This window comes from Cricetulus griseus, chromosome 3, assembly GCF_003668045.3.
Source record: "Cricetulus griseus strain 17A/GY chromosome 3, alternate assembly CriGri-PICRH-1.0, whole genome shotgun sequence".
Classification (NCBI taxonomy): Eukaryota; Metazoa; Chordata; class Mammalia; order Rodentia; family Cricetidae; genus Cricetulus; species Cricetulus griseus.
Window position 1 is genome coordinate 99160250 of NC_048596.1, and position 21941 is coordinate 99182190.

Sequence of the window (21941 nt, forward strand, 5' to 3'; positions counted from 1 at the left end):
TGCTTTTTTTTTTTTTTTTTTTTTTGGTTTATGTGAATACACACACATGTGGGAGGTCAGAGAACAACTTACAGGAATCTGGAGCTCCCCTTCCACCCTGTGGGTCCTGGGGATGAACTCAGATCATCAGGCTGAGTGGAAGGCAACTTTCCCTGGTGAGCCATCACCAGCTCTCTCTAATACTTTTAAGTGCTGACCATTGTAGAGACTTTATTTACTGCATTCTAAGTAAAATCTTATTCACCCACTGGTGCCTTGAAGCTGGCATAACTAGAGCTGAATTTCCTTTCTTATGAAAGCTTGTTGAACTTTATAGAATAATAGAATTTGTACTTCACCAGATTATAGGTACAGTAGGAGTGTGTCTAAGACTTGTTACTGGTTTCTTTATTGTAAGGATCCATTCCTGATTATCTTTGCCCCCCCTTTTTATTGTTTTTTTGGTTTGGTTTGTTGTTGTTTTGTTTTGTATTTTTGAGGCAGGGTTTCTCTGTGTAGCCCTGAATGCCCTAGAACTGGCTCTGTAGACCAGGCTGGTCCCAACGAGATTTGCCAGCCTCTGCCTCTCAAGTATCTTTTCCTTCTTAATTCCCTTAACCCAAAAGCAAGTCCATATAGCAGTGTAATACCTATTAGAAGTTATTTCTACACTAGCTTCATTTTATAAGATTTTTTTTTCCTGCACTTACCCTGTTCATCTCTTGTTCTCTGACTGAAAACTACTTTGTAAGGAGGTGCCGCCAATACACTGGTGACTCTGCCAAGTTTAGTGACTAGATCAAGCTGTGGACTTTTAAATGGAAGCAGCAGAAGCTGTCCCTAATCATGTCTCAGGTAGTGGCATTCACATTTCATTTATTGGTTGATGATGAGGATTGAACTCAGGCTACATGCATGCCAATTATGTTCCTGTCTGCTGAGCTACACCACCAGTCTACTAAAGGTTTTTCGAATGTGCCAGCTGCTATCTTTATTTTGCTTGTGGTCCCTTTTTCTTCACTTTATGAAGTCCTACTCTTTGAGGCTACTTCACCCCTTTCTTTTTCTCTCCCATAACATGTTTTGTCGCTTCCGCTCACTTGGAAATTGTTGTGTATTACTGGTTAGTTTTGCTGTTTTTCATTGTTACCATGTCAAACTTACATGTGGTAAATTAATGCAAATTGATTGCTTCCCCTTATAAAATTCAATCTCCTGGAGTGCAAAGGGTTTTCTTCCTTTGTTCTTTCTGTAGTAGCAAGTTAAATAAATACTTTTATACATTTGATTTGGTGAATACATAACATTGCCTTCAAATGAATCCTAAGGTTTTTCCAGCTCAGTGCAACTTTCTGTTCTGCCCTGCTTTCTGCTGGCTTTGTGGCACCTGCCATTTATATACAGGACAAGCAATTTTTCCATGAATGCCTGTCACGGACCTTGAGCTCTGCTGTTGTAGGGTAAGAGAAGCCAGTCACTGAATGGACTTGTGCTCCAGTAATACTTTATTTGTAGACACTGAGGTTTGGATATCAGCTGCTGTCCTTTGCTCTTGTCTCTTTTAAACAACTGTTTGAATTGGAATCCAAAGCAGCTTCCTACCTTGACCGTAAAATTTTCATATGTCATTAAGCAGTCTCTCTCTCTCTCTCTCTCTCTCTCTCTCTCTCTCTCTCTCTCTCTGTCTCCCTACCTTTTGGACATCACTCTCAACTCATGGGCCATATGGAAATAGAAGGATTGGCTTAGACTTGCCCACAGACATGGTTTTCAAGTCTATTTCAGTACTGTTGGCTTAGTACTACTATCTTGTAGAAGAAAGAAGATAGGTTTTAAAAAGCAAGGTAGAATTCCATTCTTACCTTCATTAATTAGTGATAATTAGAGCAGTCTTCACTTTGTTTTCTTAAAATACTTAAGACTAGTTTTACTCAGTTCTGAGGAGAAAATAGGATTCTGTATATGTAGACTCATTATTCAAGGTGTAACATAATAGAACTTTGTTTATTGTATACTAATGATCCTCCTGCCTCAGCCTCCCCATTGCTATAATCACAGATGTGCACCGTCATATCTGGTTCAATAATCATAGTTTTAAATCTCACTTCTATTAAGTCTTTTCCCCCCTCCCCATTTAAATTTAGAGTCAACCGAGCGGTGGTGAGACATGCCTTTAATCCCAGCAATCTGGAGGCAGAGACAGTCGGATCCCTGAGAGTTCGAGACCAGCCTGTTCTACACAGATAGTTTTAAGACAACTAGGGCTACTCAGAGACACCCTGTCTTGAAAAAACAAAATAAATAAACAAACAAGTAAATAAATATAATTAAGTAATTTAGAATTGACTGTGCTAAACTGTTGGGGGAAATGCCATGTTTTCATTGCCTCTGAGTGTTACTCATTCTGCCAGCAAATGTGAGTTCCAATTGCCTAACCACATTGAAGCAAGTAAATAAAATACAAAGGGAGTTTATACTTAAATCAGAAAATCAATCACAATTTTGTTGTTAGGAGAATAAAGAATATATTGTATATACAAAGCATCATCAGTTGTCAAATGAAACATTTGAAAAGGTTAATGAACCATTAAGAAAAAGGCCTATCAATTAAATCATGGCATAATACCTTATCACCTAGAGTTCATATTCTATTTGGATATAAAAATTTCATATTTTATGTGAGTTCTGTTGGAGTGATCATATTTCACTTATGAGTGCATGCAGAAAGGGAAAGGGGAGCAAAATGAAACACAGCGCTCCTGACACTTTTTCATATTTAGTCTTCACTCTTGTGAATCACTCTGACCAATATAGTTCTCTGCACCTCGCCTCACAGGAACATTGGCCATGGAGTGTTTCATAAAACCAAACAGCAGCCCACACACCAGCATCATGCTTATATAAAACCATCGTACCTTTGATATCTATTGCTGACCTCATTTGGCTGCACATCTGGCTTTTAAACCATTCAGTTCTCAGTGGTTAGAAGAGCAGAGCGCATTAGTTTCCAAGATTTTCTCCCAAGCTCTCAACACCTATCTTGAAATTTCTGGTTTTGCTGTTCATTTTCATACAGGCAGTCACAATCCAGTTAGGAGTGTTCCTTGGCCACCTGCACTATTAAAACATTGTTGTCTTATATATGAAAAGGAATGTTCCAGAATTGTTGGAGTAAAGAAGTTTCTATTAGATTGATTTACCCTGTTTATAGTGATTCCATATGTATGCCACCTGTCTTAGTTAGGGTTGTTTGTTTGTTTGCTTTTTGGGACAAGGTTTCTCTGTAGGTTTGGAGACTGTCCTGGAACTCTCTTTGAAGACCAGGTTGGCCTTGAACACCGAGAGATCCACCTGCCTCTGCCTCCTAAGTGCTGGGATTAAAGGCGTGTGCCACCACCACCCTGCTTTAGTTAGGGTTTTTAATGCTGTGAAGAGACACCATGACCATGATAACTCTTATAAAGGAAAACATTTGATTGAGAGTGATTCACCCACGGTTTCAGAGGTTCAGTCAGTCCATTGTCAACTTGGTGGGGAGCATGACAGCATGCAGGCGGATATGGTGCTGGAGCAGAGAGTCTAGTTTTGCAGGCAACAGGAAGCTGACTGAGACACTAGGTGGTATCCTGAGAATAGGAAACCTCAAAGCTCACTCCCACAGTGATACACTTTCTCCAAGAAGTCCATACTTCCACAAGCCACACCTCCCCATAGTGCCACTCCCTTTGAGATTATGGGGCCAATTAGATCCAAACCACCACACTACTTTAGTTCCTCCTCAAAAGATATATATTACAGATATAATGTAAGAAAACAGAGCCAAGGTTATGCCAGTAATGTGTTAGGTAGTGAAGCCACATAGGTCCTTCTAGTTCATTGAAAATATATGTTTTTTTTTAAAGATTTTATTTATTATGTATACAACATTCTGCTTCCATGTATATCTGCATATCAGAGGAGGGCACCAGATCTCATAACAGATTGTTGTGAGCCACCATGTGGTTGCTGGGAATTGAACTCAGGACCTCTCTGGAAGAGCATTCAGTGCTCTTAACCTCTGACCCATCTCTCCAGCCCAAAGTTTTGTGGGTTTTTTTTTTTTCTTTTTTCTCTCCCCCACCTCAGACAGAGTTTCTCTGTGTCCTGGAACTCACTCTGTAAACCAGTCTGGTCTCGAACTCACAGAGATCCACCTGTCTCTGCTTCCCGAGTGCTGGGATTAAAGACGTGCGCCACCAACACTAGGTGAAAATATATGTTTTATCCTTTTAAATTTTTGGTAAAAAGAAATTAGTGACTATATTTTCCTCATGTTGGGTGAGTAGTGAAACAAAATATAGGCCTTTCCCCCAGAAGATAGATAATTTAATATTCTCACCACCAGCAACACAATATTACAAATAGGATTCAGGATTTTCATGTGTACAGTATCAATATTTATGAAGGGATTCTTTTAGAGTGCCTCCTATGTTCTCTCTTGGGTAGTATACTGCACTAGATAAACTGGAGAGAGAGGCTTTGGCGCTTCCTTCTTGCTTGATGCCCCTGCTTTGTCCCACTATTATCATTTCACTTACAAACCTTTACTCTCAGTCTCCATTTTCAACCTTGCTGAAAGATCCTCTGTTTGCTGTTATGCTTCCTTCCCTACAGTAGGGACAGTTTCTCGTTTAAATCTTCCTAAGGACTTCTGGGGTTTATTGCCAGCTTTGATGGTTTCAAGAATAGAATACATAATATTATTTTGAGAACAGTGTGGAGAACTGATAAGAAAATGACCTGGGAGTTCTAGCTCATCTGCTTTCTATGCTTTTAGACCAGGTGTTTAGAGTTTAGACAAGGTCTTAGTTTTGTCAGGTTTAAAAGCAAGAAAGTTTTAGTATTTATCTTTGTCCCAACCTGTCAAAATCTTGCTCAAATGTAGAAAAGTAATTGGAAAAAGGAATAAAATCAAAACTCAGAAAGATAGGCTAGCAACAAGATTAGGAAGATAGAAAAAAAAAGGAAGACAGAGAGCTGTTTTGAAGAGAAAACATGAAGACTATTTGTAGGCAGATGAAAGTACAAGCTAATTTGTATTGCAACTCCATAAAGGTGAGGACTCAGAGGCCCCCAAGGAGTCTGAAAACAGAAAAAAATTGCTCTTAGTAGTTTTTTTTTTAATGTTTCTCTTTTGTATAATTTTTTTATGTGCATTGGTGTTTTCCTGCATGTGTCTGTGTTGAGGGTGTCAGATCTTGAAGTTACATACAGTTGTAAGCTGGCATGTGGGTGCTGGGAATTGAACCCAGGTCCTCTGGGAAAGCAATCAGTGCTCTTACTAGGTTTTTGTTTGTTAGGTTCTTTCTTTTGCTCCCAACCCCAGGAGTATAGTTTTAGCTCTTAACATTTAAGCTTGCTCTATATTGAGTTAATTTTTATCTGTGATATAGGGAATGGGTCCAGTTTGGTTTTTACAAATGGATCACAGATTATTCCAACATTATATTTGGGTTGGGTGGGGAGATTCTTTCTTTTCCTATTGCATTAGCTTGACATCTTTTAAAAAAAATTCCTTTGACCATAACAAATATTTTTTTTTGAGCTTTCCAATTTTATCCCATTGATGTTTTCAGTGATATATATCTGTCTGTGTGTTGGTATCACACTGTATTTTGAGGGATGTAACTTTGTAGTAAATTTAAATCAGGAAGCTTCTAGCTTTGTGCTTTATGAAAATTTGTAACATGAAGGTTCCTGGCCCGGCAGGTCCCGCTGCCCTTCTCTGCCCCCCCAAAACACACAGACACTATATTAGCATAAAGCTGTTAGCTGGCGACTTGGGCTTCTTATTCTTAACCCATAACTACTAATCTGTGTATTTCCACGTGGTTTTGGCCTACTGGGAAATTCTGGATCTGAAACCCCTTTGCTTGCTAAATCGTGACTGCACAGCTTGTCCGCTGAGTAAAAAAGAGAGCTATTTCCTGTTTGTCCCTGATTATATTCTCTTTCTGCCCAGCTACGTCACTTCCTGCCTGTCTGTACAGACCTCCAGACCTCTAGGGATAGCTAGTGGCAGTTTCTGCCCAGCTACATCACTTCCTGGGATCACATGACGATTCCTCTCTGTCTACATTTCCCAGAATCCTTCTCATATCCTAGTCCTACCTATCTTGCTGCCCTATTGAACAACAGTGTTTTATTCGTCAACCAATAAGATAAACATATACACAGACGAACATTCCCCATCAAAAATTCTCTTGAGTCTTCTGGATCCATTTCATTTCCGTGTGAATTTTGGGGCCAGCTAGTCTGTTTCTGCAGAGGAGCTGGCTACAATCTTCATAGTCATTCCTTTAACTCTGGAGATTAAACTCTGGAGTTAAATCATTCTATCTGTTCTTCTAAAATGGTACAAATTGTTTAGGAACCTGTACCAGGAAGAGTGACAGCATCCACAGTTATGAAGATCTAAGCCCCTGTAACCTGTGAATATAAATTTTACATGGCAGAGGAAAATTAATATTGCTAATAAGTTGACCTCAAAATAGAAAGATTATCCTGAATTATCTAGGCCCAAAATAATTACAGACATCTTTTAGAGGAGGAAGGCAGAATGGATTAGAACCTCCAACATTGCTTGCTATCTTTGAAAATAGAGAAAATACATATAAGTTCAGTATTCTAGGCAGCTGCCAGACACTGGAAATGGTGTTTAGATATCACATCCTGGGCACCAGAAAAACTCACTACTACTGATTTGATTATTGCTTGTAAGCCTTTGCAGTAGACAAGACTAGCAAGTGATAGAGCTAAAAGGAATCATGAACACACTCATATCTCTACTTTGAAATTAAGACTAGTGTTGTTACTTTGATATTATTTTTCTTTCCTTACAGCAGCAATCTTGAACATTAAGTCAATTATCTAATTGCTTTATCTAAACATGTGTGTATATAATATTCAGTATAACAAACTTAAAACCATTAAAAAATAACCAGCAATATTAATACATACTTTCTAGAATGTCTTTCTAGTTCTTTTTCTTCCTTAAAGTATACCTTACCAGGGATGTACAGTAAAATAATTATGTTTTGACATCATTTGGAAATATTTCTAATATACCATTAATTTGCTCCTTATTTTTGAAGAAGGCATTTGGTTTTTACAAACTAATGTTTGCAAAACAAAAATTGAGTGCAGGGCATGGTGCTGCATGACTGTGATCCTTGCACTCGGGGAGCTGTGGTAGGAGGATTGTAGAGTGAGACACAGTCTCAAAAAGTTAAAAAGAAAATAACAGAAATTGAAAACTATAAACTACTTTCATTGATGAAACATAGATATGAAAATTCTGAATAAAATGTTTGCAAACCATATTCCACAACACAATGAAAAGATCATACATCATGATCAAATTGGCTTCATTCCAGGTATGTAAAGATGACTCAATATATACAAATTAATAAATATAGTACTTCATATAAATAGCATCAGTGACAAAAATCACATGATTATTTGAACTTTTGCAAAATGGGCCTTCAGTAAGTTCAACATTCCTGCATGATAGAAAGTTCTGAAGAAACCAAGAATAGAAGGAACATACATCAACCTAGTAAAGGCTATATATGCAGACTGGTAGCCTGCTTTACTATGAAGCATTTCTTCTTAAGTCAGGAACACGACAACAGTGTTGACTCCCTCCACTCTTATTCTTATAATGCTTAAATTCCTAGCTGGAGCAATCAGGTAAGGAGAAAAAAATCAAAGGGATACAAATGGAAAAGAAGTCAGGTTATATCCCTTTTTGAAGACAATATGATCCTGTGTATTTGAAGACTTCACAACATTCATAGCTCTTAAAGTCACTTTCTGCAAAATTGCAGTCAACTTAACAGCAAAGATTAGCCAACACAGCATGCATGTGTATATGTGAGGGCATGGTTCTGCCACAGAGTATGTAGATGTCAGAGAACAATTTGTAGAGATGTTTCTCCACTTTGATGTAGAAAATAATTTTTGAGATTGAGGTATTATTATGTAATCGTTCACTTTCCTTTTCCAACCCCCACCATATACTTTCCCTTGCTCCTTCTTGAATTCATGGCCTTTTTGTATTGGATAACCAGTTGGGGGCTCATACCTGGGGAAGACCATTTCTCCAGCTTTCAGCATTCCTTAGTTACCTGTATTCTTTATTTAGGAGTGGGGCCCTGTGAGACTTACCCCTTCCATGTTATCATGTCTGTTGGTGGTATACTTGTTCAGGTCATGTTTTGGCAGCCATATTATAGAGGTATCAGATGAGTGCAGCTACGGTTACTTCTCTCCCTTGGAAGCTTGCATGGCATCATACAGTGCTATGAAAGCTAGTCCTTGGGGGAGGAGACTTTCAGATTAGATCCAGTTCAGATGCTTGGGGTCCTGTGTCCAAAGTGCATGGTGTCTTCAGCAATACGGACTTAACTCCAACTTCTGGGAGGCAAACCAGGGCACCAGCAATTGCCTGCATTGTTTTGAGAGTCTCTCAGACTCCCCTGACCAACAACTCAAAAGGGTGCTTTTCAGGTCTACTATTAGAGTTTTTATTAAATAGTCTTTGGCTCTTGTGGGAACATTGTCAGCACATATGGGAAAAACTTCATTCAAATTATATATGTATATGTATACATATAGACTTAAATGTATTATATATAATTTAGATATATAAATAATAGGGTTCATTATGGCTTTTTCAGACATCTTTAATGTTACTTTACCTCCTCTCCCTCCCCAATTGAAGCCCCCACTCCATTTTTTCATTTCTCCCTTCAAATTATTCACATCTTGTTGTCCCTAGTGTCCCCTCCCCTGGTTCCTTTTTATTTCCCTGGTTTCTATGGCTATTTCATGTTGTATACCCAATCTGAAGATTGGGACTGAGAAAACTTCAGATGAGAAAAAACATGCCACATTTGTCTTTCTGAGTCTGGGTTACCTCATTCATATAGTATTTTCTAGTTCTATCCATTTACCTGTAAATTCCATTATTTCATTTTTCTTTAGGTCTGAATAGTATGCCATAGTGCACAGATACCACATTTTCAGTATTGATTTGTCAGTTGAAGGGAGATGTTTCCATTTCCTAGCTGTTGTGAATAGAGCAGCAATGAGGATGTTGAGTCCTTGGGGGCATATACCAAGGAATCATATAGCTGGGCTATATTTATTTGTGTTATTTTGAGAATTCTCCATACTGACTTCCAGAGTGACTGTCCCAGTTTGCAGTCCCACCAACAGTGAATGAAAACTCCTTTTCCCCCACATCCTCCCTCCATCATTTGTTGTCAGTTTTGTTGATCTTTGCCACTCTGGCTAGGAGCTAGATGAAATCTCCAAGTTGTTTTGATTTGCATTTCCCTAATTGCTAAGGTTGCTAAACAATTTTGACATATTTCCCAACTCTTGTAATACCTAATACAATGGAAATGCTATAGACATGGTCATGCTGCAATGTAAAAGGATTTCAAGGGATTGTTTCCCTAAATATTAGAAGACCTATAGCTGAAATCAGTAAAGAAAGAACCCACAGTCATGAACAACCAACTGTGATTCACTTGGGTATAGAAAATGGTGTAGAAACAAAGAATAGAAAAGAAGCAAAGGATTAAAAGAGAATAACACACAAGCCTCATGTCAAATGTGAGTTCCAGACAGTAAGAGTGGGACAGGATAGATACTCACACAGGTGACAGCTGTAGTCTTCAGCCATAGATTCTTGATGGAAGCCTCTTATACTGCAGCATGACCATGTCTGTAGCATTCCCATTATCTCTGCTTAATCTGTTCAAAACAGACCATTTGGGCTGGAGAGATGGCTCATAGGTTAAGAGCACTGGCTGCTCTTCCAGAGGTCCTGAGTTTGATTCCCAGCAACCACATGGTGGCTCACAACCATCCGTAATGAGATCTGGTGCCCTCTTCTGGCATGCAGGCATACGTGGAGGCAGAATGTTGTATACATAATAAATAATAAAATCTTTTTTAAAGCATTTATTTTTAATTATTTTGTTCTTGAAGTCATATTTTTTTAATTTTTACTATTTATTTAAATATACAAAACAGCCTGCATTTTGGTAATTTCAGTATGTGAAATCTTTATTGATTTGTTTCCTTGTATGTTTTTTGCTATGAGGTAGCCCTTGGCTTTGGCGTTTCCCTCTGTCTCTCTGGTTCTGGGTCCTGGAATGAAAGTTACCTAGAATCATTTCTCAGAGTTTATAGCTGAGGAAATTGTGGCAGATTAATGGCCATGGTGACTCAGAAATCTTGTAATTATTGGGAATGAAATGTAAACTAAAATAACCTGGCTTCAGAGCTATGCTGTTGTCCATGAAATGTAGTTAACTATCCTTCAGAAAGTAGCAGTTGTGTGGAAACTGTTCATGGTTGTTCAATAATCCCAGCTTCTGTGGGAAAGACTGTTCTGACCTCTGCTGAATTGCCTTGATCTCTGTTTTGAAGATCAGGTAATGTTAGAGTTTGTTTCTAGACTGAGTTGATTCTTACCCTTACTCTTGTACTAAAAGCTTGGTTAGTATAATTTTGTAGTGACACATTTTCTTTTACTGGAAACCTTACTAGGTTTAAGTAAGGGGAGTTGTATTTATTAGCCTCCAAGCCATTTAATAGTAGTAATAATAGATGTATGCTGAGACACCAAGCTAAGTGTTATAATCACATTGGCTCATTTCATGTGTCAACAGATGATAATTATTAATGGGTCAGATTCTGTGAATACTTGGGGAATGTTCTTCCTCAAGGATCTCACTTTGGTGCCAAGTTGAACTAACTGGAGAACTATGGCAAATATAGAATTAAAATATATTTAGAAAATGTATAAATGGAGCAATCTGGTTTGAGAGTAGTGAGTAGTGAGAAGGTAACTTTAATCCTCATACCAGCCTGTATAAAGTTGACAGTACAGTCCCATCAGACATGGAGAGGCTTGACTTCTAGAAACTAGGGGATATGTTTAATGTTACACAGGAAACACAGAATTGATTTATTAAAAATAAACTTAATAGGTAACAAATGAAAAATGATTACAGGCTTAGTAACTATTTTTTAAAAGTACATTATGTTGTGATTTTCTTTTTATCTTCTTTTCTCTAGAAATAGGTTGTTGGGGGTCAAAGTTCAGTCCTTAATACAGTTGAAAATTGGGTTCCTGGAGCAGTAAAATTGTATGTGCACTGGACCTGCATGTGTACTGGACCTGCATGTGTGATTTTCATGAATGACCACAGCTCTTATCAGATTCTGAATGTGGTCTGTGCTCACAGCGAAGGATCCATGAATTAGCAGAAACCAGATTGGCTTTGTGTCTCACACTAAAGTTTGTTTCTCTTTGCCAGGAGGGTAGCAGAAAACAGAAATTGTTTATTTATTTTGTTAGTTTAAAATACATTTTATTTTGACACAATAATTTTGTGTGCACTGACCTATGAAAGTGGTTCTTATTTTAAAATAAGACTTAGTAATTCAACTTTAGAATTGATTGTGATTCTGTCAGCAGTTCCTCATATTGTAGACACTCCTGAGTTTTTTGGGTTTACCTTTCCAAGGGTCAGTTCCTCTTTTTTAATTCATTGCCAATCAAAGCTCTTATCCATTCCTAACAAAGTATGTAAACGAAAAAAAAAAAGTATGTAAACATATTTTCTTCCAGAATTAATTTCATCTTGCACTTTTATCATATGGAGTTTTATCTGTACATTTTATTGGCCTCTCACTTTCTATAACATCCAATGTCTGTTTGCCTTTTGGAGTCCACCAAAAACACTCACACATACAGATATACATACACACACACACACACACACACACACACACACACACACACACACACACACACACCACCACCACCACCACCACCACCACCACCACCACCACCAAGAACATACATACATTCTCTCCTTCATTGTAGCCAACATTCTTTCTTTCTCCCAATATATACTTTGAATTGTATTAACTTCTTTTAGCTTTCCAAAACTGTGGTAGCTATTCCCACTCCTTCCCAGTTAACTGTTTTGTCTCCAGTGACTCCTGCTGCACACTGTCTGTGGTGGCTCCTGTTCCCATCCTCTATTTTTATGTAGTACCTTGCTCACTCCTTTCCATGGTTTACCTTCTGTCCTTCAGTCCCTTAAGAGTAGTTTTTCTTTGAAACCTCTCTTTTATTTCCCAAGCTGGAAGTAAGCTTTCTTTCTTCATTTGAGCATCTGTAGCACGTTAGCTGAACCCCCGAGGTTTTTAACCTTTTTTTATATTGTATTAGATACTTATGTACTCTGCACTTTCTTAAAGGCAGACACGGTTCCTGACTTTATAGGTATCTCAGTATTTCCGCACACCTCACTTCAGGTCCAATTTTATAAATAAGGTCTTGGCAAATTTTTATTGAATGAATACCATTTTATTTTAAAGTATAATTTAACCTTGTTATACTTTTGAAAAATTTATTACTTCAGAATTCTTAAATTTATTTATTAAAAAACCTTAACAATTCTTTAAAATTATAAATAAAAAGGCTATAATGGCCATAAAGTAGGGATACATGAAATAAGAATCTAAAACTGTGTGTGTGCATGCCCAAGTATGTAGAAGCCAGAGGTTGATGTCAAGTATCTTCCTTACCTTCTGTCTACCTTATTTTAAGACTGTCTTTTACCAAACCTGGAGCTCACTGTTTTAGTTAGACAGGCTGGCTAGCAGGTCCTTATATCCACCAGTTACTGCCCCACTGTTGCTGGAGTTACAGACGGGCACCAGGGCTCCAGCCTTTACCCACTGAGCCATCTCCCCAGACCTAAATTACCTTTTTTATTTATTTTTTAATTTTTATTTTTTTGGTTTTTTGAGACAGGGTTTCCCTGTAGCTTTGGAGCCTGTCCTGGAACTTGCTTTGTAGACCAGGTTGGCCTTGAACTCACAAAGATGCCTGTCTCTGCCTCCCGAGTGCTGGGATTAAAAGTGTGTGCCACCACCACCCTGCCTAAAACTACTTTTTAAAAAGAACCCAAACTACATCTTTCAAATGTAAGGTGGTCTGGCCTAACTAGAATACAAAGATTAAAACAAGTTCCTTGATACCTATTTCATGTCTAATATTGTTTGTTAAATCAACTGAGATCTTGGAGTATATAAATAATTAGGTGTTCAAAGGTAATCAGGTACCAAAGATGTGGTAGGAAATCTCCATGTGTGAGAGCAGCCTTTAGCAGCCTAGAACCACTGACTGCATAACCAGGTAGGCTCAGGTAGTTGGAATAAATTAGAACCTTGCTTTGTATCTGACTTTAAATAGAGGAAATTAGGAGTGAAGAGTCCTAGAATAACTTTTAATTTTTACAAATAATTTCTTTTTAATTGATTCCTGGCTAAGTCAGAAAGTTTCTGTGGCATTGGCATAACTGGTCATATTTACTCTGAAAATGAAGCCTCTGGTAGCGTGCAATAAGGCCTTACTGTTTTTTTGTTTTTGATTTTGTTTTTTAAGAAAGCAGAAAAAAAGAAAATAGAAAAGCTGAAAGTAATAGAACATTGAGTGGCTTGAAGAGGGTTGAAGAATAAAGAAACTGATTTTAGTCCTGTCACTGTTACTTTCTAGCCATGTGATCTTGGTCACTTTACTTCTCTAAATCTTTTTTTTTTTTTTTTTTTTTTTTTTTTTTTTTTGAGCTGTGAAATGGGGTAAAAACAACCATGTTTTGTAAGGATTAAATAGAATAATTCCAGTAAAGCATTTGGCTTGGTGGTTCACTATTGTGTGCAGTAAAAGCGTTGGGCGCTTTCACTACGTGGTAGCACTTGTACTACTTTAGTATAGGTATTACAGCTTACACTTGGAGCTGTAGAGCCTGTTACCTGTGATATGTTTGGCAGGTCGTGTTGTGGTTATGAAATTAGCATATGTATCCTCGTGTTTATGAGTGACTACAGAGTAAGTGGAACTAAATATTCTACCTCTAGTGTTCCCATGGAAATTCTTGCATAACCCAAATAAAACAAACTGGCCAGGGCTGAAATTACAGAGGCTCTCTTTGTATTAGAAAACAGGCCCCATCCATTTGCTCAGCAACTGCCAACTGTTGAATGTATAAGAAGCTGTATGATTGTTGAGAGAGGGACAGTCAGTTTTCTTTAAGGACGTGACCCTTGATGAGTTGACCCTACTCTAGTGGAAGACTACACATCTAAGAGTATATGGGCAGCGCCAACTGTACTCATGAGTTTAAGAACTTAATTGTATAAAATCTTTTTGTTTTTTGAAATAAGGTCTCACTATATAGCTCTCGCTTTTCTGGAACTCACTAAGTAGACCAGGATGGCCTCGAACTCCCAGAGATCTGCCTGCCTCTACCTCCTGAGTGCTGGGATTAAAGGCATGTGTCACTACACCTGGCATTGTATAAAATCTTAATGTTTACTCTTAAATCAGCTTGGACTTACTTAAATATTGTATATGATGCTTTATGAATTCTTTGTGTCTTTATGAGAGAATACTTGCTATTTTCAGTTTGGATTTACAGTTAGTATCTGTTCTATTGATCAAGATTTTGCCTTCTTATGCATAATAACTGTTATTTGAAACAGCTCTTTCTCTTTTCTTCCTCTCCTTAGCCCTGGACGGAAGCGGGACTTTTCTCCTGTCCCGTGGAGTCAGTACTTTGAGTCAATGGAAGATGTGGAAGTGGAGAATGAAACTGGCAAGGATATATCCTCTCAGAGACTGCCTCAGTGTAAGGGCCAGGTGCTAAGACAGACTTGGGTAGCTCCTAAATAGTCTTCCTTCTGCTGTCTGTTTCCATCTATCCCCCACAAGTCCTTTATGTAGCATGGTGTATCACCTGTAAGCCTTTTGCCAAATCCTTTTTGGCTGCAGTTGTCTGACACATTGCAAGGGATTAAGGATTAAATTCCTGAAAGCAATACTCTGAGTCTAGCAAGCCGAAGTGACTGAGTTCCTAGAAACCAAGTACTGAGTCTTCTTCAGGAACAAAGAAATAAGGCACACTGACAGTGTACTCCAAAACAGTCTTGACATCTCAGGAACATCTATATAAGTTCCTTTAAGTCTGCAGTTTGCATAAGGTTATTGCCTGTTCTTTTTTTTTTTTTAATCAGTATGTTATCATTAATAAAACCTTCAATCTGTTATCTTTAACTGTTCATACACTTTTCGAGTTTACAAGAGTGGTTCTGAGGGTCCAGTCCTGCTGCTTCTCCATGGAGGAGGCCATTCTGCCCTTTCCTGGGCAGTGTTCACGGTAAGTTGTTGGTAATAGAAGCTGGTGTGTTGTATGATTGTTTTCTCTCAGGTAGACTTGACTAGTTCTTTCCAGGCTAATTCATTGCTTCGGGAGAAGGAGAGGAGAGAGTAGACTGCAAAGCTTTAACATTGTGTGCTCAAGGTCCCTGTTCTTTTAGCCAGGTTCTTGTAACATTTTGTATGTATATGTCAAAAAATGTCTCAGTAATTTAAATATCCAATGAGTAGATGTTTTGTTTCAGATGCTTTAGATTATCACTCACTTTGTTTTCTTCAGAGCCCCCAGGATCCCTTGCACATAGAGATGTTTAAGAAGTATTTGGAAAATATTTCTTATTTTTTGAATATTTTTATTGTTTGGCAATTTCATACATGAATGCAGTGTATCTTAATCAGATCCAACCCAAATCCCTCCTACTTCTTCCAACTTCATGTCTTCTTATTTTTTTAGGTAACCCATTGAGTCTAGTTAGTGCAGCTTGTAAGTGCATGGAAGTGGTGCCATCTACAGGAACATTCGCAACCTAGTAGTGACCACATCCTGGAAGAAAAATGACTTCCCTTCCCTAATAGCCATCAATTGCCAATAGGTCCTCAGCTAGGGGTGGATCATCATGTAGCTCTCTCTCATCCTTGATGCAATATTAACTGTCTTCTTTTTAAAGTAATGCTTTATCTTATTTTATTTTAAAAAAACAGTTTGTATATGTGTGTGCACATTTGCACCTTTGAACTCTTGGGAAATGGCTCTTGGTTTATGGTGCTTAGGTCTACAGTACAGAGTGTGGGCTGATACGAATACTGCCCTTTGTAAATCTTGCTCTCATCTTTGACTGGAGGAAAAGGCAGCCCACATGCAAAGAGATGCTTCTAAGAAAGATACTAGCAACACCTTTGCATAAAAAGAAGTGATCTCTTCTTGTGTGTCAAGCAAATATACATACTCCCTCTGTTTACCACTGAAGGACAAAAACCAGGTACTAGAGCCAAATGGTTGTGAATTAACCCTAGGTGTTTCATTTTGATCCTGGAGGCAGGAATGATTGGGATTTAGTATTCAATCCTTGGAACTGAAGGATTTGACTATTGTTTGCTGTTTCCTTCTCTTACTCTAGGCTATGCTTATGATTTGCCTGCTGGCACCAAGCTCTCTCATGTCTATAGATTAGTGCTGTCAAGTAGTTCTAAAATAAATATTTTTTCTAGTAGATATATTGCATAGGTTGAAAACATAAGTGAAATTATTTTTAAGAATATTTAGTTTGAATCATTGTATTCAAAGTGATACATCTTGATCATTTCAACAGGTAATCAATATAAAAATTATTGACATGGGTCAGTCCTTTTTTGTTAATGCCAATAACACAATACCACATATGAAGTGGTTTATAAAAGGTTTATTTTGGCTCATAATTATTTTATCAGGGGGTCCCTTTTTTAATTAAAAATCTTTTCTCACACAATATATTTTGATCATGTTTTCACTTTTGCTAATTCCTCTCAGATCCTCCCTCCCCCCTAACAATTCAATTTTATGTTCTTTCTCTTTCTCTTTCAAAAGGAAAAATATAAAACAAAAACTCACAAAAATGAAAAAAGTCAAAACAAGCAAAAGACCAAATAAGACAAATTTAAAAAAAATGCCCAAGCAAAGCAAAATTAAGCAAAAAGTCTACAAAAATATCATTGAGTTTGTTGAAGTGAAGTTGATATACCACGTGAGATTTCATTGGAGAAAAGTGACTTTTCCCTTTGCCAGAGAATGCCAATTACAGGTAGCTTCTTGGTTAGGTGTGGGATCAGTGCTGGGGTCTCATCTGTGCAGTCAGTCCCGTGCACATCGCCATTGTGTCTGTGAGTTCTTATGTGCATCAGTCCTGTGGTATCTGGAAGACGCCGTTTCCTTGGTGTCATCCATCACCTCTGGCTCTTAGTCTTTTCACCTCCTCTTCCATATAAACCCCTGAGCCTCACTGGAAGGGCTTTGATGAAGATAGCCCATTTAGGACTGAGTGTTCCAAAGTCTCTCACACTCTTCACATTGTTCAGTTGTGTGTCCCTGTGTTCTCATCTACTGCAAAAGCAGCTTCTCTGATGTGGGTTGAGCAAGCCACTGGTCTGTGGGTTTAACAGTATGTCATTAGGAGTTATTTTATTGCTGTGTTCCTTTAGCAGAATAATAATAATAGGTTTTTCCCTAGGCCCAGGGCCTATCTAATCTTAGGTTGTTGGCCACTTTGGCAGTGTCAGATATGGGTTCCATCTCATGGAGTGGATCTTAGATCCAATCAGAAAGTGGGTGATTACTCCTGTAACATTTGTGCTACTATTGTAGCGTATCTCTTGTAGGCAGGTCACTGTTGTAGGTCACAGGTTTGTAGCTGGGAGATACTGATGATCTTTTCCCCCAGGAGTGTGCAGAGAGTACCTTCAGTAACATGGATACTAGTCAGTAGGGATGAAGCTTCTAGTTAGGCACAAGCTCAGCTTCTTCATGTTCAATGACGTAAGTGTTGTCTTCAGCAGTAGGGCCTTATCTTCAGGTTGTGAAGAACAATCAATAATCTCCTTGCTGTTTGGAAGTTTAGATGGGGCCACTTTGGCCAATGGCTCAACAAGATGTAACCCATTCATGGCACAGGAGGCTTTACTGGGTAGCATAAGATGTCTAGTTGAGACAGTGTCTTCCCCTACTACTTGGTGACTCCATTCAGATTCCTTTCATGTATGTATCTATTTTAGGAAGCTTCTACAGTAGGTCTCCATATGGCTTTCCAAATGGCCTTTAGTGTTAGTTGTCCCTCCCCATATTCTCTCCTTTATTTAACCTTCTCTCCCATCCCCCTCCCTATAATATCCTCCCATTTGTCTCTCTGTAGCACTATAGTCTGTTTCCTCTTCCTTGGGAGATCCTCTCCTCTCCCTAGTCCTTTACTAAGTACTTAACCTCTGTGGTTATTTGGATTGCAGCACACATATCAAAAGCTTAAAATTTAACATTCACATATAAAAGAAAACATAAAATTTGTCCTTTTTTTTTTTTTTTTTTGAGACAGGGTTTCTCAAAACCTGTAGCCTTGGCTGTCCTGGAACTAGCTCTGCAGGTCAGACTGGCCTCAAACTCAGAGATGTGCCTACTTCTGCCTCCTGAGTTCTGGGATTCAAAGTGTATGCCACCACCACCACCACCCAGCTACCTGTGAATTTCTTAATTTCATTTTTCTTAACAGTTGAATAATACTCCTTTATGCAAATGTGCTACGTTGTCATTATCCATTCATCTGTTGATGGATATCTAGGCTGTTTGCAATTTCTGGCTATTATGAATAGAACAGCAGTGAGCATGGTTGAGCAAGTGTCTCTGTAATAAAATGTAAAGTCTTTTAGATGTATGCCCAAGAGTGATATAAGCTGAATCTTGCAGTAGATCGATTTCCAGCTTCCTGTAAAACTGCCACACCGATTTCCATAGAGGTTATACCAGTTCACACTCTCAATAGCAGTGAATAAGTGTTCCCTTTCCCTCATCCTCATCAGCATGAGTTGTCATTTATTTTATTGATCTTGGCCAGGCTGGTCTTACTGGTGTAAGATGAAATCTCAAAGTAGTTTAAATTTGCACTTTTCTGGTGGCTGAGGATGTTGAACATTTCTTTAAGTGGTTTCAGCCATTTGTGTCCCATCTTTCAAGAACTGTCCACTTAGTCTGTACCCCATTTTTAAATGGTTATTTGTTTTCTTGATGTTTGGGTTTCAGGTTTTTTACTTATAGATGCAAACCCTGTCAGATGTATAATTGGTAAAGTCCTTTGCCCATTTTGTGGCTGCTACTGTGTCTGAGTGATGGTGTTCTTTGCTGCACAGAAGCTTCTCAGTTTCATGAGGTCCCACTTATTAATTTTGGTCTTAGTGCCTGCACTATTGATCTTCTGTTCAGAAAGTACTTTCCTGGGTCAGTGAGTTCAAGCCTATTTCCCACTTCTATCGTCTTCTATCAGATTCAGGGCATCTGGCCTTATGTTAAGGTCCTTGATCCATTTGGACTTGAATTTTGTGCAGGGTGATAAATATGGATCTATTTGCATTCTTTTACATGCAGAAATCCAGTTTGACCTACACCCTTTGTTGAAGATGCTGTCTTTTCTCCAGTGTATGTTTTTTGCTTCAAAACATATGTGTGTTTTGGGTGTTCACAGGTATATTTACTTATGCCTGGATCTTCAGTTTGATTCCATTGATCAGTATGTCTGCTTTTATACCAATACCATGTTATTTTTATTTCTGTAGCTTTATAATACAACAGGACGATCATGAGATAGAGGGCCTGGTTTACATAACCATAATTTAGTCATCTGGCCTTCTCCCTCAAGATTTTTATCTTTTACTAATCATTTTCTAAGGGATATGCCTATTAACACTATTGATAGAATAAGTTTTGGCCTCCTAATTCTTCATATTGAGATTGAATTTTGATATGTGAAAATTTTTGGGGAGAGAGAACCCTCAAACCACATCCGAGGCATAACAACATGTATTGCATTTCTTATTATACTATCTTTTTTTAAAAAAGATTTATATTATTTATTTATTTATTATGTATGCAGCCTTTTGCCTGCATGTATTCCTGCCCACCAGAAGAGGTCACCAGATCTCACTATAGATGGTTGTAAACCACTATGTGGTTGCTGGGAATTGAACTCAGGACCTCTGGAAGAGCAGCCAGTGCTCTTAACCTCTGAGCCATCTCTCCAGCCCACTGTCTTTTAAATCCAGTATGGAGTTTACAGACCACACCTCACTGGAGGCAAAGATCATAGCTAATTTATGTCTGGTATGTTATGCATACTTAAGGAATGTTTTGTTCTTGAAATAGTGACAGCATAGGTGTGTGTATTGTAATGCAACTGCACAGATATGATCAGTATGTGTGATCAATAAGTTAGGTCATAGGATCCTGGAGAGCAGACATTGCTTTATTATTCTGGATGTCTTCATGTAATGCCTGCCTGTCATGGAGTTGATGTTTAGTACTCCTTCCTTGAATATGTTGGTATCATTTCCAAACAGTTGATAAGAAGTTAAATGTTGATTGCTATATTCTATTTAAGAAAGCAGGAAACTATGTCTTTTTGTTCATTTAATCTTAATATTATGTAGCTCTCACTGTCCTGGAACTCACTATTTAGACCAAGCTAGTCTCATATTCACAGAAATCTGCCTGCCTCTGCCTCCCAAGTGCTGGAGGTTTTTTTTTTGTTTTGTTTTGTTTTGTTGTTTGTTTTTTGTTTGTTTTTCAAGACAGGGTTTCTCTGTATAGCTTTGGAGCCTATCCTGGCACTCGCTCTGTAGACCAAGCTGGCCTCGAACTCACAGAGATCCTCCTGCCTCTGCCTCCCGAGTGCTGGGATTAAAGGAATGCACCACCACCGCCCGGCATCCAAGTGCTGGAGTTAAAAGCCTGCATCACCATGTCTAGCCCCATGCCCTTATTAAATAAGTCATTTATATTTGACTGGTAAAGAAACTGCATATTATGGTTAGAAAAATCTTGAACTCTAGGACACATGGCCAGCAGACATAAAGGGAGGAAGAGGGTTGTGCAGCCTGACTCTCAGATCCTTAAGCATAGACTGCCCTACTCAGTCTCGAGTGCCTTCTGCTTCCACTGTCTAGGAAAATTATTTCACAAAGTTATACTGGTTCTGCCTCATGGAAATATCTTGTTTATTTAATCACTTACTGTCACTCATATCTCTCATGTTGTAAGGTGCTTGCTTGGGTCTATTCCTGCTATTAGATATAGTTCCTGTTCTCTTTTAACTGTTTTTATATTCACAGATATGCTCGAAAGCTTGAATTCTGACCTTTGGAGTCAAGTCAATTGCTAGAGTACTGGCTTTCACGTTGCCATTTTTATTTAGGTGCTGAGATTGTTAGTTTTAGACAGTAGCGTTTCCTCGGTTTAGGATCTCCAAGTGGGCAATCTTTGTTAAATGATAGAAGTTTTGATAATTGAATCAGTGCATAAGTGCTCTATTGATTTGTAACTCCACCAGTGTTTGAAAATGTCAAGTACTTTTGCTAAAAATAAGGAATTTAAGGGAAAACATTACCAATCTGACAAGCAAAAAACTTTTAATGAATCACACTGACTACTAATGAAGATACTTTCCCATGGATTTGTTTCTCCATCATATTGTTTTATGTTGTCTTCCCATGCCTCCTAGATTTTGGTACCATGAGCCCCAGGGATCAACCAGAAAATACACAGTCGCATCTCCCTGGATATTTGCCTGTGCTAGATACCCTGCCAGTGCCTAGATGCATAGTCTTGGTCCATTATCTTTACAGTTTAGGCAGGCGAAGATACTGAAATTTAGAGAAATTCCATAGCTGTGACGGCAACAAAATACAAGAGTACCTCTCTGAGTCTAGACAAGAAAAATTACTACATTAAGAGGATAGCACATGTTTGTGAGAATGGATATTTCTGTGCATCTTTAATATTTGTCAATTACAAATACTGTACTTCTTAAGGCTGAAATTATCTTGAGATAATTTATAGAATATCAAAGTGATATGATTCCCCCACATACACACCTTGGAGACTAGGTCTTGTTGTTTAGCTCAGGCTGGCCTTGAACTCTAGATCCTCCTGCTTCAGCAT

The 21941-nt window shown here is 38.2% G+C and overlaps 1 protein-coding gene across 1 annotated transcript in view; it reads left to right on the plus strand.

Annotated features, from left to right (window-relative positions):
- Ppme1 (protein phosphatase methylesterase 1) overlaps window positions 1–21941 on the plus strand; it is a 52601-nt gene that overhangs the window by 9280 nt on the left and 21380 nt on the right. The window contains exons 2-3 of the mRNA XM_027407779.2: window positions 14626–14719; window positions 15180–15272. Coding sequence (XP_027263580.1) covers window positions 14626–14719; window positions 15180–15272 — 187 coding nt within the window. The remainder of the gene's footprint in view (window positions 1–14625; window positions 14720–15179; window positions 15273–21941) is intronic.